This window comes from Leopardus geoffroyi, chromosome A1, assembly GCF_018350155.1.
Source record: "Leopardus geoffroyi isolate Oge1 chromosome A1, O.geoffroyi_Oge1_pat1.0, whole genome shotgun sequence".
NCBI lineage: Eukaryota > Metazoa > Chordata > Mammalia > Carnivora > Felidae > Leopardus > Leopardus geoffroyi.
In genome coordinates this window covers 116,641,684-116,658,920 of record NC_059326.1, presented here as the reverse complement: position 1 = coordinate 116,658,920, position 17,237 = coordinate 116,641,684, and the positions used below count along the sequence as shown (strand labels likewise).

Genomic DNA, 17,237 nt, shown 5'->3' with positions numbered 1-17,237 from the left:
CACTAACCGACTGAGCCACCCAGGTGCTCCTAAAGATACAATTCTAAACCAATAAAATTATTATTCTGGTGTGTGTGTGGTTTTCTTTACCCAATTGAGAAACTAGCCACAATACAACGTATTACCAAATGTGAGCACAAGGACTAAAATGAATCATGTTCAAGTAAAAACAAGGAACTAAGACTTCAGACAAATGAATAAATGAGTAAAAGAGGCTTCATACAGACAACAGGCTTAGTAAACTAATATTTGAAACTAAGGATATATTAACCAAAAGAAGTGGTGAGCATTTATGGTGAACTCATAAAATGAACCAGTGACATTTGGACTAACATCTAGTAGGAATTCCAAAAAAAAAGTGGCAAAAGCTATTGAAGCATTGTGCAAGGATTAGTAAAACACAATTGGAGTCAAATATTCTAAACAATACAATTCACCCAAGAAAATATATTTGGTTTCTACCTTTAGCAATAAAATAATCCTACTACTGCACCTATTAACAACAACAACAACAACAACAACAACAACAACAACAACACTACAAGTTTGGTTCTCAGTACTTATTGCTAATTCAGTTCAAAACATTTGTCACAAGGAGTTCAAATATTTTAACCACAAAACCCTGGAAAACTCTAACACCAAAAACATAAGTTTCCAAAAGAACAGAAACATTGAAGAATAAAAAACGATTTTTGAAAGGATTTAAAAATCTGTACTCACTTTGGCAGAAAGATCAACATCCACATCCAGCTGTTCTTCTCTATTGCCGCCAATGGGACCGGGTGGAAGGCTGGGGCTGAAGGCCATGAGGTCGGTCTTGGGCGGACCCTCCCCAGAGCACACCCTCTGCCGCCTCTGCTGCGAGTACGACCAGCTCCCCACCGCGCTGGAACACACCAGCGTGGGCTTCCCCGGCCCGCACGCGCCCTCGCTGGGCGGCGCCGAGCACCGCAGCGCCACGTACAGCAGCAGCGTGAGCACCAGCAGGCTGGACACCGCGCAGATGGCGATGATCAGGTACACGTTGACATCCACCAGCGCCGTCTCCGCGCCAGCGGCGCCCGCCAACACCCGCGACGAGGCCTTGGGCGCCTGGCCGCTCTCCACCAGCGACAGCAGCACGGTGGCCGTGGCCGTCAGCGCCGGCTCGCCGTGGTCCCTCACCAGCACCAGCAGGCGCTGGCGCGGCGAGTCCGCCTCGTCCAGGCTGCGCGTCGTGCTGATCTCGCCCGTGTACAGCGCCACGCGGAACGGGCTGCGCGCGCCACCCGCCGCCGGCTGCAGCTCGTACGACAGCCACGCGTTGTAGCCCGAGTCCGCGTCCACCGCGCGCACCTTCGCCACCACGTGGCCCGCGCCCACCGACCGCCACACCAGCTCGCTCACGGCGCCGCCCGCGCCGCCCGCCCCGGGCAGCGGCAGCAGCGCGGGCGCGTTGTCGTTCTCGTCCAGCACGAACACCTGCAGCGTCACGTTGCTGCCCAGCGGAGGCACGCCCGCGTCGCGCGCGCTCACTTGGAACTGCAGCAGCTCCAGCTCCTCGTGGTCCAGCGGCTGCAGCGCGTACACCTTGCCGCTCTCCGCGTGCACCGACACGTAGCTCGACAGCGCACGCTCGCCCACCCGCCGCTCCACCAGCGAGTAGGACACCAGCGCGTTCTCCTGCGCGTCCGCGTCCCGCGCGGACACCGTGAAGATGTGGCAGCCGGGAGGGTTGTTCTCCTTCACGAACACCGTGTACTCGGCCTGCGCGAATGTCGGCGCGTTGTCGTTCACGTCGGCCACTTCCACGGACACGCTGGCCGTGGCCGACAGCGAAGGCGAGCCCCCGTCCCGTGCGGTCACCAGCAGCTCATAGTTCGCCACGCTCTCGCGGTCCAGGGCGCTGTCCAGCACCAGCGAATAGTAATTCTTGAAGGTGGACACCAGCTTGAAGGGGATGTGAGGCATCAGAGAGCAGGTCACCTGCCCGTTGACTCCGGAGTCACGGTCGGACACGCTGATCAAGGCGATGACCGTGCCGAGGGGAGCGTCTTCTAATACAGGTAATGACAGTGATTTGATAACCAACTCAGGTACATTATCATTGGTGTCCAAAATTTCCACCAGAACCGTGCAGTGACCTGCCATTGGGGGATTTCCTTTATCTGTCGCTTCTACCTGGATTTCATATAACTTAGTTTCCTCGAAATCTATGTTACCCTTTACAGTGATGTATCCATTAACTGGATCTAAGTGGAATTTCGACAAAGCATCTGATGACATGTCTGTATTGAAAGAATATAAAATGTCCTTATTTACTCCTTCATCCAAATCAGAGGCGTTAACAGTCACTGCTAGGGTACCGTTTGGAGCATTTTCGAATAAACTCACTTTGTAGACAGTTCTCTCAAACTCTGGGGCGTTGTCGTTTACATCTAGAATGGTGATCTTCAGTTGAGTAGTGCCAGTGAGCTCTGGTTTCCCACCATCAACTGCCGTTATTACTAGGTGATGTTCAGGAATGTCCTCTCGATTTAAAAGTTTTTTCAACACGAGTCCAAGAGTTTTAATATCCTCATCATTTCTTTTAACATCCAAGGTAAAATAATCATTAGAGTTAAGACTGTAGGTCAACAAAGAATTCGCTCCAATATCTGCATCTGATGCTCCCTCTAGCGGAATCCGAGAACCAGGCGGCCGGGATTCAGAAATAAACAATTTTTTTACTGCCATTGGAAAAACCGGCTGGTTGTCGTTAATGTCCTTCACCTCCACCTCCACATGGAAAACCTGCAACGGCCTGTCAACGATCACCTCCAGATGGATGCTGCAATCCAGGTTCCGCCCGCAAAGCTCCTCGCGGTCGATGCGAGAATTCACAAACAAAATGCCATTCTGCAGATTTACCTCCAGAAGGTCCCCATGGCTTTTGGACGCCACCCGGAACAGGCGTGGCACCAGCTCCACCAGCTCCAGCCCCAAGTCCTGGGCGATCCGCCCCACGAAGGTGCCGTGTTTGGCCTCCTCCAGGACTGAGTAGTGAACCTGGCCGCTCCCAGCCTCCCAGACTGTGAGGAGAAGAAGCGAAAGCAGTAGTTGCCGGGCTCCTGAACCTTCTTCTCTCCATGAAAACATCACTGCAAGCCTTTTCCAAATATTGGGTCACTCTTGCATCGATCCAAACTTTAAAAAATAATTTGGGTTCCTCGGTTTTTCTTAAATAACCTTACCATGCCTGTATTTCACAGAGGATGGGGAAAAGCAGCAACTGAGTATGTAATGCATGATGTATTTCTTTTGTGGTGAAACACCTTGTGGTGGACAGCGACATCATGTGGCTAAACGTGTAAGTATTAAATAAATTTACTACTTGGGTCTGAACTTTCCCCAAATTTCTATTTTCGTTGTAATATCCTCCGAGCACTTTTCAAATTCTTTATATTAAAAAAATATATATCCTTATAGCTTTTATACTAATTCATCACTTCCAAATATTCCAATACATGACATAAAGTTAAAAAGAATAGAATAGTGATTAATGCTATAACAGTAGTGGACATCTATTGGAAATATTCCCCATGTGACAAGCATGGGGTTATCATAGGGTTATCCCATTATATTCTCACAACAACCTTCCAAGCTAGGTATCAATACAATTCACTTTTTACCAACAAGGAAGTGAAAACAGATATCAGTTAAGTAACTTAAAAGTGATATTAATTGTTGATGTTTGGGTGGGATCTCAATGTGAGTCTAAACTCGTAACTTTTATCACTTGGCCTTGAAGTCTACATTTTATAGCAAAACCAGGCCTTTGATATTCATGACCACCAAAACATCGAGGCATTGAAAGTATGTGTATATACATATCCATCTATCCATACATATTTACTTCTATATTATGATGGCAATTGTTAATTTACATTATTTATTTATTTATTTATTTATTTATTTATTTATGGAATGTTTATAACGCACTCTTGTGTGCTTTATCCAATAATTATACCCTTGTTGTCTGTCTTAACTGTTATTTATAAAAGATGCCAGAAGTCAGTTTTTTACAGTACAGTTCTTTTGTAAATTTGTTTTTTACAAATGAAAATACTGTATGATTTAGATATTTGCTACATTCATGTCATACTGAGTAACAGTATATTTGTTTTTTAAATTTCCACACCACTTATACATTTCAATTTACCTGTATATCCGAAAATGATTGCAATATGAGATCATTGTGTTTTTTTTTTGTTGTTTGTTTGTTTTGTTTTGTTTTGTTTTTTTAATTTTTTTTTTCAACGTTTATTCATTTTTGGGACAGAGAGAGACAGAGCATGAACGGGGGAGGGGCAGAGAGAGAGGGAGACACAGAATCGGAAACAGGCTCCAGGCTCTGAGCCATCAGCCCAGAGCCCGACGCGGGGCTCAAACTCACGGACCGCGAGATCGTGACCTGGCTGAAGTCGGACGCTTAACCGACTGCGCCACCCAGGCGCCCCAAGATCATTGTGTTTTTAATGATCTCTGCTCTAGATGAATTTCTGGATTCCAGTTTTTTAAAAAGTTGTGACTTGAAAGTTTTGGTGACTTAACTAATCAATAGAGAGAGAAAAGTAACTTTGGAACATAATTCACCATTCAACGTATGTAAGATGAGAATATAATATTCTAAAATTTTCTGAGAATTCAGCAAGAGGTGTGAGTTCTTTGGGTATTTGCAAGTTGAGCAGAGAAAATTCATGGGCAGAGGTTGACTTTAGAGAGGTAAAAGCATGTCAAAAGCTTTGCTTATAGTCAGAGCCTCTTGAAATAAAATCAAACACATGATTTAAGTATTAGGGGAAAAGTTTTCATACCAGCTTTTTTTTTCCCATGTACTCACTGAACGCAAGCCAGGATTGCAACTTAACTCTTATTTTATCATTCACATTCAGAATAGAATAAATTATCAATTAATGTTTGGTTTTTTTTCCAATATATAAAGTTTATTGTCAAATTGGTTTCCATACAACACCCAGTGCTCATCCCAAAAGGTGCCTCCTCAATACCCATCACCCACCCTCTCCTCCCTCCCACCCCCCATCAACCCTCAGTTTGTTCTGTTTTTAAGAGTCTCTTATGCTTTGGCTCTCTTCCACTCTAACCTCTTTTTTTTTTTTTTTTCCTTCCCCTCCCCCATGGGTTTCTATTAAGTTTCTCAGGATCCACATAAGAGTGAAACCATATGGTATCTGTCTTTCTCTGTATGGCTTATTTCACTTAGCATAACACTCTCCAGTTCCATCCACATTGCTACAAAGGGCCATATTTCATTCTTTCTCATTGCCACGTAGTACTCCATTGTGTATATAAACCACAATTTCTTTATCCATTCATCAGTTGATGGACATTTAGGCTCTTTCCATAATTTGGCTATTGTTGAGAGTGCTGCTATAAACATTGGGGTACAAGTGCCCCTATGCATCAGTACTCCTGTATCCCTTGGGTAAATTCCTAGCAGTGCTATTGCTGGGTCATAGGGTAGGTTCAATTAATGTTTTAATGGATAAAAGATTATTTTAAACTATCTCGAGTAACTAAACAAGTAAGTTACATTAATGATATGTGTTAATATCAAACTTACATAATTTCTAATTGATTCTACTGTACTAGTTCACAAAGAACATTTCACGTGTTCAAGAACTAGTTCACGAAATATTTAAGAATTATTTTGGAAAAGCATGGATCTAGGAAATAATTATAGGCATCTATATGTCAAGTGTTTTGAAGAATCTTGAAAGGCAGTAGCTTTAAAAAGATACAGAATTAAAATTTTAAAACATATTAATGGAATACCTCTGACAACTTATAATACTATATATTTCATGACATTTAAGAGTATACTAATTGCAAAGTAGAATGCCACAGGGAATTAATGACAGAGTATAATGATTATAGGCAATGAAGGTAATACTAAAGGTACTATGAGTCTAGAAGATTGAGCTGATGTGTGGATAAAGTATCAGTGAATAGTATCTACTCTCACTTAGACATCTCCTTAGGCAATTTAAAAAAATTTTTTTTCAACGTTTATTTATTTTTGGGACAGAGAGAGACACAGCATGAACGGGGGAGGGGCAGAGAGAGAGGGAGACACAGAATCGGAAACAGGCTCCAGGCTCTGAGCCATCAGCCCAGAGCCCGACGCGGAGCTCGAACCCACGGACCGCGAGATCGTGACCTGGCTGAAGTCGGACGCTTAACCGACTGCGCCACCCAGGCGCCCCTTAGGCAATTTAATTTAAAAATGTAAATAAGGAATAAAAAATCAGTAAGAAAAAAATTAAAATTAAAAAATAACCAATAACAATTTGTACAGTGATAGACTGTGATTCTCTCTTAGTGATAAACTGAGTTCTGGGTATACCTGGATATAGTTTTCAAAGCTTACCATTTGTCTGTAGTACAAAGGTAGGGGCCAGACTTCTAGTAGGACAGATTCCACCTGACCAGTCATACTCTGCACACAAGTCCCAAGAAAGTAGTGAGTAGATATGAGACTCTAGGTAGGATGACTCCTCCCAAAAAAGGAGTTCCTCCTTATTTGCTCAAACCATTTCTTTTTATCCGTAAAGCCTCAGATAAACATTTCTGATTCTCAGGAAATATACACTCCCTAAATTTTGAGGTGTATCAACTCTTAGCAACTAAGAAGTTTACTGTAGAAACAGACTATCCTTAAAAGATTTCCCCACCTACCTTTTCAATTCCTTTAAAAGCAGATCTCAGATGAAAATGAATATCTGGCCTGTTAAATGGATAAGACCCAGATCACTTAGTGGAAGTTATTTCTACAATTCACCAATATCCACATACATATGGGGAAAAAAAAACAGCATATAGCTAAAAAACAACTAGAAGACAGTTTCAGACAGTTATTTCACCCCAACACATCTTCTTTTGAAGTGTTTAAATTCTTTTCCAAGTGTAACATTTAGTTTTCAAGTTTATGTTTTAACTACCCAACACAGGAATTTCCAATTAAAATGTAGTCATTCAATATCAGTCTTTACTTTTTGGGAAAACTCCAACTTCATTAGTTATAGGGATGCTGCCAGGAGAAAGTGAGTGAGCTCACAGTTGTGGAAAATGTTATCATGGGCACAGTATGTTGCCAGAGGCGGGTGGTCAGTCTCTGCACAGTGGGAGGCCTGTACACATTAGCCTGGTGATAGTGATACTGGGAAGGATGACTGAGCAACCCAGTAACATAACACCTGAGTTAGGGTACTCTCCACTTTTATGTAAAAAAAACTCCCACTACCTGGCCACCCACAATGTGATTTTGTAAATGTTAAGATATTTTTATAGTGTTAAGATATTTTAACAAAATTGAAAGGGGGTTCTTTGCTCAGGGAACTTTCTATTGTACCTTAAAACTCGGGGCGCCTGGGTGGCGCAGTCGGCTGGGCGTCCGACTTCAGCCAGGTCACGATCTCGCGGTCTGTGAGTTCGAGCCCCGCGTCAGGCTCTGGGCTGATGGCTCAGAGCCTGGAGCCTGTTTCCGATTCTGTGTCTCCCTCTCTCTCTGCCCCTCCCCCGTTCATGCTCTGTCTCTCTCTGTCCCAAAAATAAATAAACGTTGAAAAAAAAAATTAAAAAAAAAAAACTCTAAGGATTTTGCAAGTGTGAAATCTTTATTCCAAATCACAAGCTATGTGACCCCTGAAAGAAATATGTATCATGAGCAATTATTCCCAAGTGATGTCATATGTTGTAATGATCTATGATAGGTATTTTTGAAAACTTTTTTAAATGTTTATTTATTTCTGAGAGAGATAGAGAGATCATGAGCAGGGGAAGGGCTGAGAGAGAGGGAGGCAGGTTCCAGGCTCCATTAGCATAGAGCCCAACGTGGGGCTCAAACCCACCAACCACAAGATCATGATCTGAGCCGAAGTCAGACCCTTAACTGACAGAGCCACCCAGGCACCCCTGATAGGTATTTTTGCAGGTCCTGGCAATAAAAGATCCATTCAGGCTGCTTTCAAGTACAAGGAAATGAAAACCTTATTTATTACCTGTTGCATAAACAGATAAAGACAAATGAATTCTTGATTGAAAGAATAATTTAGAAAACATCCAGATATACATATAGTCCTATTCCAATATATTCTGACAGAATGGATAGATGATGTAAATAGGAAATATGCATTATATATTCATACTCTTTAAATTTTTTCCAGTTATGAACTTTTTTAATTTTGAGAAAAAAATTACAGGTAATAAGTTTTCAAATTTAGCTTAAGTGTCCTTCAAGGTCCTATTATGAACATTTTTAATTTTGAGAAAAAAATTACAGGTAATAAATTTTCAAATTTAGCTTAAGTGTCCTTCAAGGTCCTATTATTCATGAACAGATTTAATTATGAAAAAAACAAAATGTGAAAATAAGGAAATCATTTAAATTAAATTGTTCTCAGTGCAAGATGCATCTCTATTTCATACCATATAATGCACAATCGGATAGTGATTAAAAAATAAGCAAATATGAATCAAAATAGAATCATTAACAAAGGAAATAGAACAATTCTAGAATCGATGGAAAAGACTCACCTTTCCTAAGCGTTCTGACTCTGAGGGTTGTTGTCTTTCATCTGCGGAGCCTGGAACTTGAGGTAGGCTGGGGCTGAAAGCCATGAGGTCGGTCTTGGGCGGACCCTCCCCAGAGCACACCCTCTGCCGCCTCTGCTGCGAGTACGACCAGCTCCCCACCGCGCTGGAACACACCAGCGTGGGCTTCCCCGGCCCGCACGCGCCCTCGCTGGGCGGCGCCGAGCACCGCAGCGCCACGTACAGCAGCAGCGTGAGCACCAGCAGGCTGGACACCGCGCAGATGGCGATGATCAGGTACACGTTGACATCCACCAGCGCCGTCTCCGCGCCAGCGGCGCCCGCCAACACCCGCGACGAGGCCTTGGGCGCCTGGCCGCTCTCCACCAGCGACAGCAGCACGGTGGCCGTGGCCGTCAGCGCCGGCTCGCCGTGGTCCCTCACCAGCACTAGCAGGCGCTGGCGCGGCGAGTCCGCCTCGTCCAGGCTGCGCGTCGTGCTGATCTCGCCCGTGTACAGCGCCACGCGGAACGGGCTGCGCGCGCCACCCGCCGCCGGCTGCAGCTCGTACGACAGCCACGCGTTGTAGCCCGAGTCCGCGTCCACCGCGCGCACCTTCGCCACCACGTGGCCCGCGCCCACCGACCGCCACACCAGCTCGCTCACGGCGCCGCCCGCGCCGCCCGCCCCGGGCAGCGGCAGCAGCGCGGGCGCGTTGTCGTTCTCGTCCAGCACGAACACCTGCAGCGTCACGTTGCTGCCCAGCGGAGGCACGCCCGCGTCGCGCGCGCTCACTTGGAACTGCAGCAGCTCCAGCTCCTCGTGGTCCAGCGGCTGCAGCGCGTACACCTTGCCGCTCTCCGCGTGCACCGACACGTAGCTCGACAGCGCACGCTCGCCCACCCGCCGCTCCACCAGCGAGTAGGACACCAGCGCGTTCTCCTGCGCGTCCGCGTCCCGCGCGGACACCGTGAAGATGTGGCAGCCGGGAGGGTTGTTCTCCCTCACGAACACCGTGTACTCGGCCTGCGCGAATGCCGGCGCGTTGTCGTTCACGTCGGCCACTTCCACGGACACGCTGGCCGTGGCCGACAGCGAAGGCGAGCCCCCGTCCCGTGCGGTCACCAGCAGCTCATAGTTCGCCACGCTCTCGCGGTCCAGGGCGCTGTCCAGCACCAGCGAATAGTAATTCTTGAAGGTGGACACCAGCTTGAAGGGGATGTGAGGCATCAGAGAGCAGGTCACCTGCCCGTTGACACCGGAGTCGCGGTCGGACACGGAAACAAAAGCAATGACGGTGCTGAGTGGAGTGTCCTCTCTGACCGGCAAAGACAGAGATGTGACTGCCAGTTGTGGAGCATTATCATTTACATCTAGCACTTTCACTAAAACCTTGCAGTGATTTGACATTGGAGGACTTCCTTTATCAACTGCTTTTACATGAATTTCATAAGATTTTGTTTCTTCATAATCCAGTCTACCAATTAGCCTAATTTCTCCTGAGCTGGAATCAATTTTGAAGTTTTTTTGAATGTTTAGGGGAACATCACTGCCGAAGGAAAAGACAATTTCGCCATTTACACCTTCATCGGCATCAGAGGCGTTTAACGTAGTCACTAATGTTCCATTTGCTGTAGTCTCTAATAAATGGATTCTATACACAGCCTGGGCAAACAATGGGGCATTATCATTAACGTCCAGCACTGTGATCAGCAGCTGAACTGTACCTTCCAGCTCTGGTTTGCCCCCATCAGTGGCCGTCAATAATAAACGAAGTTCTGGTGTTTCTTCTCTATCCAAAGATTTCCTCAATTCAAGTGAAAGTGACTTACTCAGTTCATCACTTGCCTGTACATCCAAAGAGAAATAATCACTGGGGCTGAGGGTGTAAGTTATTAGAGCATTGGTCCCAATGTCCGCATCAGCAGCACCCTCTATCGGGAAACGTGAATCCACCAGTCTAGACTCAGGAATAAATAACCTTTGTTCTCTCCCTCTGAAAACCGGTGGGTTATCGTTAATGTCCTTCACCTCCACCTCCACATGGAAAACCTGCAGCGGCCTGTCCACAATTACCTCCAGGTGGATGCTGCACTCCAAATTCAGCCCGCAAAGCTCCTCGCGGTCGATGCGAGAATTCACAAACAAAATGCCATTCTGCAGATTTACTTCCAGAAGGTCCCCACGGCCTTTGGACACCACCCGGAACAGGCGTGGCACCAGCTCTGCCAGCTCCAGCCCCAGGTCTTGCGCGATGCGTCCTACGAAGGTGCCGTGTTTGGCCTCCTCCGGGACCGAGTAGTGGACCTGACCACTCCCAGTCTTCCAGGCTGCGAGGAGCAAAACGAAGAGCAGCAGGCGCTGGGCTCCCTTGCCTCCTTGCCTAGGAAACAGCATCGCAAAACCACTACACCTTTGGTACCGCTCTCACTTCAAAATCATGCTTTCTTTACTTTATATCTTGAATAATATGTCTCCTGTTTTTGTCTTCTCTCAGGCTGTAACAAAATGGAGCTTCCCCTTAGTTTTTGGTGATCTATACATTAACATTGACAAGACTTTGTGGTATACAGCGACATCATGTGGCTAATGCTGTAGATTGTAGATTCTTCATTGATTTCCAAAATAGGCTATATATTCCTTTGCAATTTATTCAATGCAATCACTTTCAATTATGTCTTTTAAAGACTGTACACTCTCACTTAAGAGTATGTAATTCAATACTGTCCTTTAGCAGTGGTCACAAATATATTACAATTAGATTTTGGGAAAATCGAAATATGCACCAATAACCTTACATCTTTTCATTTAAAACAATTTATCAGCTCATGTTTTTATTATTAAATATTTGTAACTGAATACTGGAGCTTTAAAATAAAACACTTTGGCCACTAAAGTTCACCTTATTCTAGGATATTGTGCGTGTTAATTTTTAAAATAATATTACCAGGAACTTACTTATGATATTTTTAGAAATTTTTCTGAAATACATTTAAAATTCTTTCAGTGTTTATGAACAGCGACATCACTTTTTGATACTTGCAATCTTAGAATAATGAAATTTGGGACATTTTCCTTTGTTCTTGTTATATAACATCTCAGTGCTGAACTAATAACTTTCGCCTCTAAAAGTCATTATTCCAAATTAAGTTAGTGTCCCTTGGATCTTTATTCCTATGTCAAATTTTCAGCTGCACCTTTTTTTCTTATTAAGTCATTGTCATATGTCAATAAGAATAAAATGAACATTGAATCAATATCAAGTACACATATCTGAGAATATTATAATAATCTGTAGTCAAATTTTTAAATGTAAATCTAAAGTGAAGATTAGGTTTTCAGAAAAAAACTATTTGAGAAAAACCTATTAAACTTCTCTTTCAACTTTAGTGCAATTTATAATCAGAACCCCATAATTACATCAAAATTTGACTAATAAATGTGATCTGAATAAACTATCACAAGTTACTTTAAAAAGGATGGCCTTAACATTTTTACTTCAAGTACCATGGATATTTAAGGATATTAATATAAATAAGGATTCATATAAGTTCCTAATCAGAAAGCCTAAGTCACTGTTTACTTGATAATTAAAATGTAGATGAAACATGATGTTATTTAAAAAAAAAAACAGATTATAATTTTAATGGCAATTCCAATGTAGTAATTGCCTCATTACAAAGGTACAGGAATATAAGATACATCAGTACCCTCTTATTCTTGAAATGAAGCAAATTCAGAACTTGATACTTTTTTAAATGCTAATAGATTTAGACAATACTGTCAATATTTTAATGTACAAGGTAGTTTAATGTGGTATAAATTTCCTTTTATGCATTTTATTACTATGAAGAATACATAGAATATTGCTAACTGCAATTTGCTGTCATTCAGATATTCCAAACATAAAACTGTTGAATTAAATATACTTTGTTTTCTACAGTAAAAGCTTATTTTGCCTTTTAAAACATATCTCTATTTAACTGAAAACTATAAATTATCATGTTTTAATGTTGGGAATTACAGTGATCTTTAAATATAATCTCAACCATAAGCCATATGGTAATGTTTCATCCTCTTTATTTTGATGAAAATTGTTGGATTTGAATATATTCTCAGTATGAGAAAAATGTCATTTACAATGATCAGATGACACTTAATTGAAACTTAAAAAATAGTTAACCATGGACTGCATTATCATGGTAGTTATTATGAAAATAAAAGGCTACATGATATTATATTCAAGGAAAAAATAAATGCGGACATAAATGACTGGAAATTTTGTTATCAGAGAGAGCTGTTAAAATAGCAGAGTGTTTTTGTATATTATTGAGTTTAAGCTGGTACAAATTCAGAGTACTATAATTTAAGATATTAAATCCAATGTCCACAGTAAGCACAGAGAAAATAGCTACATCATCCAAATAGACCTATAACTAGTAAAAAGATGAATCAGTAATTTTTAAAAAATCTCCTGACAAAGAAAGGCCCTTGCCCAATGGCTTCATTGGTGAATTTTACCAAACACTCAAGAAATAATACTGATCTTTTTCAAGCTTTTCCAAATAGATAAGGAGGAAGGAACACTTTCTTACTCTATTAGGCCATCATTACCCTGATACCAAAGGCAGACAAAGACACTACAAGAAAGGAAAACTACAGATCAACTTCCCTCATGAACACTGATTCCTCCAAAAAAAAATCCTCAAAAAAATATTAGAAAACTGAATTCAGCAGCATGTTAAAAGGATTATACACCATGAGCATGTGGGATTTATTTGTGGAGTGTAAGGATGATTCAGTATACATAATCAATGTAATAAGCCACATTAAGAGAATGAAGGAAAAAAACGCATGATAATCTCAATAGATGCAGAAAAGGCATGTGACAAAATTCAACATTCTTTCATGATAAAAACACTCAGATTCCTAGGAATAGAAGGAAACTACCTCAACATAATAAAATGCCATACATGAAAAACCCACAGCAAACATACTCAGTGGTGAAAGGCTGAAAGCTGTTCCTCTAAGATTAGGAACAAAGCAAGGAGACCTGCTTTCACCTTTTCTATTCAACAAAGTATTGAAAGTTCTAGCCAGAGCAAATAACCGCCCTCTCCCCAAAAATGAGGCATCCAAAATGGGAAAGAAGATGTATAATTATCTCTGTTCACAGATGCAATCTCATATATAGAACACCCTAAAGATTGCACAGAAAACTTGAAATTAATAAATGGATTCAACAAAGTGGCAGATACAAAGTCAACACATGAAAATCAGCTGCAACACTATACACTAAAAGTGAACAATTGAACAGGAAATTAAGAAAACAATTTCATTCATAATATCATAAAATACTTAGGAATTAACCAAGGTGAAAGACTTGTATGATGAAAACAACAAAAGCACTTTTTTAAAAAAGATTATTTATTTATTTTGAGAGCACATGAACACACGCATGCTCAAATGGGAGAGGCAGAAAGAGAGAGGGTGAGAGAGAATCCCAAGCAGGCTCCATGCTGACTGCATGGGGCTCAAACCCACGAACTGTGAGATCATGACCTGAGCCAAAAATCAAAAGTTGGACACTTAACCAATGAGCCACCCAGGTGCCCCAACAAAAACATTTCTGAAAGAAATTAAAGAATATATAAGCAAATGCAAAGAGATCTCATGTTCATTGATTGAAAGACTTATCAAGATGTCAATACAACTCAAAGTGATCTATAGGTTTAATGTAATCTCTGTCAAAATCCCTATGATGTTTTTTGCTGAAATAGGAAATCTCATTTAAAAATTCATATGGAGGGGCACCTGGGTGGCTCAGTCGGTTAAGCGTCTGACTTCGGCTCAGGTCATGATCTTGCGGTCTGTGGGTTCGAGCCCTGCGTTGGGCTCTGTGCTGACAGCTCAGAGCCTGGAGCCTGTTTCAGATTCTGTGTCTTCCTCTTTCTCTGACCCTCCCCTGTTCATGCTCTCTCTCTGTCTCAAAAATAAATAAATGTTAAAAAATAAAAATAAAAAATAAAAAAAATTTCATATGGAATCTCAAGGGACTTCAAAGAGCCAAAACAACCCTGAACAAGAACAAAGCTGGAGGACTCATACATCCTGATTTTAAAACTTATTACAAAGCTCCTGCAATCAAAATAGTGTGGCCTAAAGACACTGGCCTAAAGACAAACATAGACCGATAGAATAGAGATTCCAGAAATAAATCCTCATATATAAATAAGGTCAAGTTATTTTCAACAAAGGTGTCAAGTCTGTCCAATGGGAGAAAAAAGAGTCTTTTCAACAAATGTTGATGGGAAAACAGGATGCAAAAGAATGAAGTTATAACCTTACCCAACACTACATACAAAAATGAACTCAAAATGGATCCATGACCTAAATATAAGACTAAAATTATGAAATTCTTAGAAGAAAATATAGGGCAAAAACTGCATGACACTGGTTTTGACAGTGATTTCTTGAATATGATATCAAAGGCATAAGCAACAAAACAAAAGATAGGCAAATTAGACTTCATAAAAATAAAACATATTTTCAAGGACTTAGTTTCTAGTTCTGAATGTAAGGTGCTTGGAAATCACCACTCCATTTTGACAAGTTAAAAGCTGAACAGACTGGAAAACCAACAACTCTTGTTGGATGTGTAAAAGTTGGGTGGATGAGAGGACACTGGGAAAATCAATGACCCAAAGATAAGAGAGTCACAGGGAGATATAGGGAGTCACAACTTACTGGTACAGAGACTCAAGAGGAGAAACCACTGTGGTAATCAGTGCTGGAGTAGGGAAATCTGAACTAAAATTGATGAATCACTGGAGACTTAGTATGGAGAAATCTGAGAATTGAAAACTCCAGGGGGAAGCAGTCATGGAATCGTGATATTTTGAGATTTACCTCCAGGAACATGGACAGACTCCCACAGAGTCTGAAAGAGAAAAATCCTCTCATGCTTCTGGCAGTGGGAGCAGAAAAGGAACCATTTTGAAATATCCAGAGCATTCTGCTCTTCTTAAAAAGAGTCTCCCTGAGGGGAAACTAATTAATGAGAGGCTAACCTATTGAGTTATTATCAGAGCTTAACTGTTCTGAGGGAAGGAAAATATCCAGCTCCAGAAGGCTCTAGCTGTCCACGAGGGAAAGGGAAAATACCCAATTCCAGTACACTGTAACCATCCTGTTTCACCTGGGGGTGGGGAGCAGTGAGAAAACTTGGGAAGTTCACAGTCCAGAAGCATATGCTCAATAAAAGATTGAAACCTTGGGCGCTTGGGTGACTCAATCAGTCAAGCGTCCGACTCTTGATTTTGGCTCAGGTCGTGGTCTTGCAGTTGTGAGATCAAGCCCCACATATGGCTCCACACTGGTAGCCTGGAGTCTGCTTGGGAGTCTCTCTCCTCTCTCTGCCCATTCCCCCTCAAAGTAAATTAAAACAAAAAGTTAAAAAGATTGAAACCTCATCACAGAAATGTAGAATGTCTCCCCTCTCTGCACTCCTCACTACCATACTATTACAGGAACATGATAGCAGTCTCTTCTACCCAGCACATCTGTCCAGCTATCAAGAAAAAATTACAAGACATACCAAAAGTCAAAAACAAAAACAAAATACAACTCCACAATTTGAAGAGACAGAATGAATATCAGAACCATATATGACAAGGGCATGTTTTAATTATCAAACCAAGAATTTACAAGTATGATTAATATGCTCAAGGCTCTAATGAATAAAGTAGATGACAGCATTAAGGACAGGTGGGCAATGTAAAGAGGGAAATGGAAATAATAAGAAAGAACCAAAAAGAAATGCTAGAGATAAAAACACTGTAACAGAAATAATAATTTTATTATTATTGATTACATCTCAAATGTCTTTGATAGAATCATTAGTTGACTGGACATGGGTAAGGAAAGAATCTCTCAGTTAGAAGATATATAAATAGAATCATCAAAGACCAAAAAGGTAAGAGAAAAAAAGAATGAAAAAACAGAATAGAATATCCAGTGATTGTGAAACAACTACAAATGGTATAACATATACATAATTGGAATACCAGGAGAACAAAGAGATAGGAACAGAAGAAATATTTGAAATAATAATGACTGAGAATTTCCCTCAAATTAATAGCAGACACCAAATCACAGATCTATGCAGCTCAGATAATTTAGGACTATAAATGCTTTTAAAAAATCTACATAAAGCCATATCCATTTCAAACTACAGAAAGTCACATATTTTCTGAAATCTGTGTCCTGAAAGAAGCCAGAAGGAAATAACACCTTACCCCTTGAGGAAAAAAAGATAAGAATTACACCTGACTTCTCAGAAACCATGAAACTTCTTTAGCATGATAAACAGTATCCATGACAAACCTATAGCTAACATTATACTTAATTGTGAAGGAATGAATCCCAGTTTTTACCCTAAGACTGGGAACAAAGCAAAGACCTGAACTCACTACTCTTGTTTAGCCTACTGCTGGAAGATTTAGCCTGTGCAATAAAGATAAAAAAAAAAAAAAAAAAAAAAAAAAAAAAAAAAGAGGAGGGGGGCGGAAATAAGAGGCACACAGATGAGAAAGAAAGTAATAAAATTGTCCTTATTTACAGATGACATAAATGTGTACATTAAAATCTCAAGGAATCAAAAATAA

General features: G+C 41.5%; 2 protein-coding genes across 2 annotated transcripts in view; both read right to left on the bottom strand.

Moving 5' to 3' along the window:
* Positions 1-3,237, bottom strand: part of LOC123604792 (protocadherin alpha-C2) — a 210,845-nt gene extending 207,608 nt beyond the window's left edge. Inside the window, exon 1 of the mRNA XM_045491033.1 lies at positions 721-3,237. Within this exon, the coding sequence (XP_045346989.1) occupies positions 721-3,117 (2,397 nt within the window). The 5' untranslated portion in view covers positions 3,118-3,237. The remainder of the gene's footprint in view (positions 1-720) is intronic.
* Positions 1-13,211, bottom strand: part of LOC123604936 (protocadherin alpha-1-like) — a 187,316-nt gene extending 174,105 nt beyond the window's left edge. Inside the window, 2 exon segments of the mRNA XM_045491082.1 lie at positions 8,575-8,693; positions 8,695-13,211. Of these exon segments, the coding sequence (XP_045347038.1) occupies positions 8,580-8,693; positions 8,695-10,968 (2,388 nt within the window). The 5' untranslated portion in view covers positions 10,969-13,211 and the 3' untranslated portion in view covers positions 8,575-8,579.
* Positions 13,212-17,237: the final 4,026 nt, after the last annotated feature.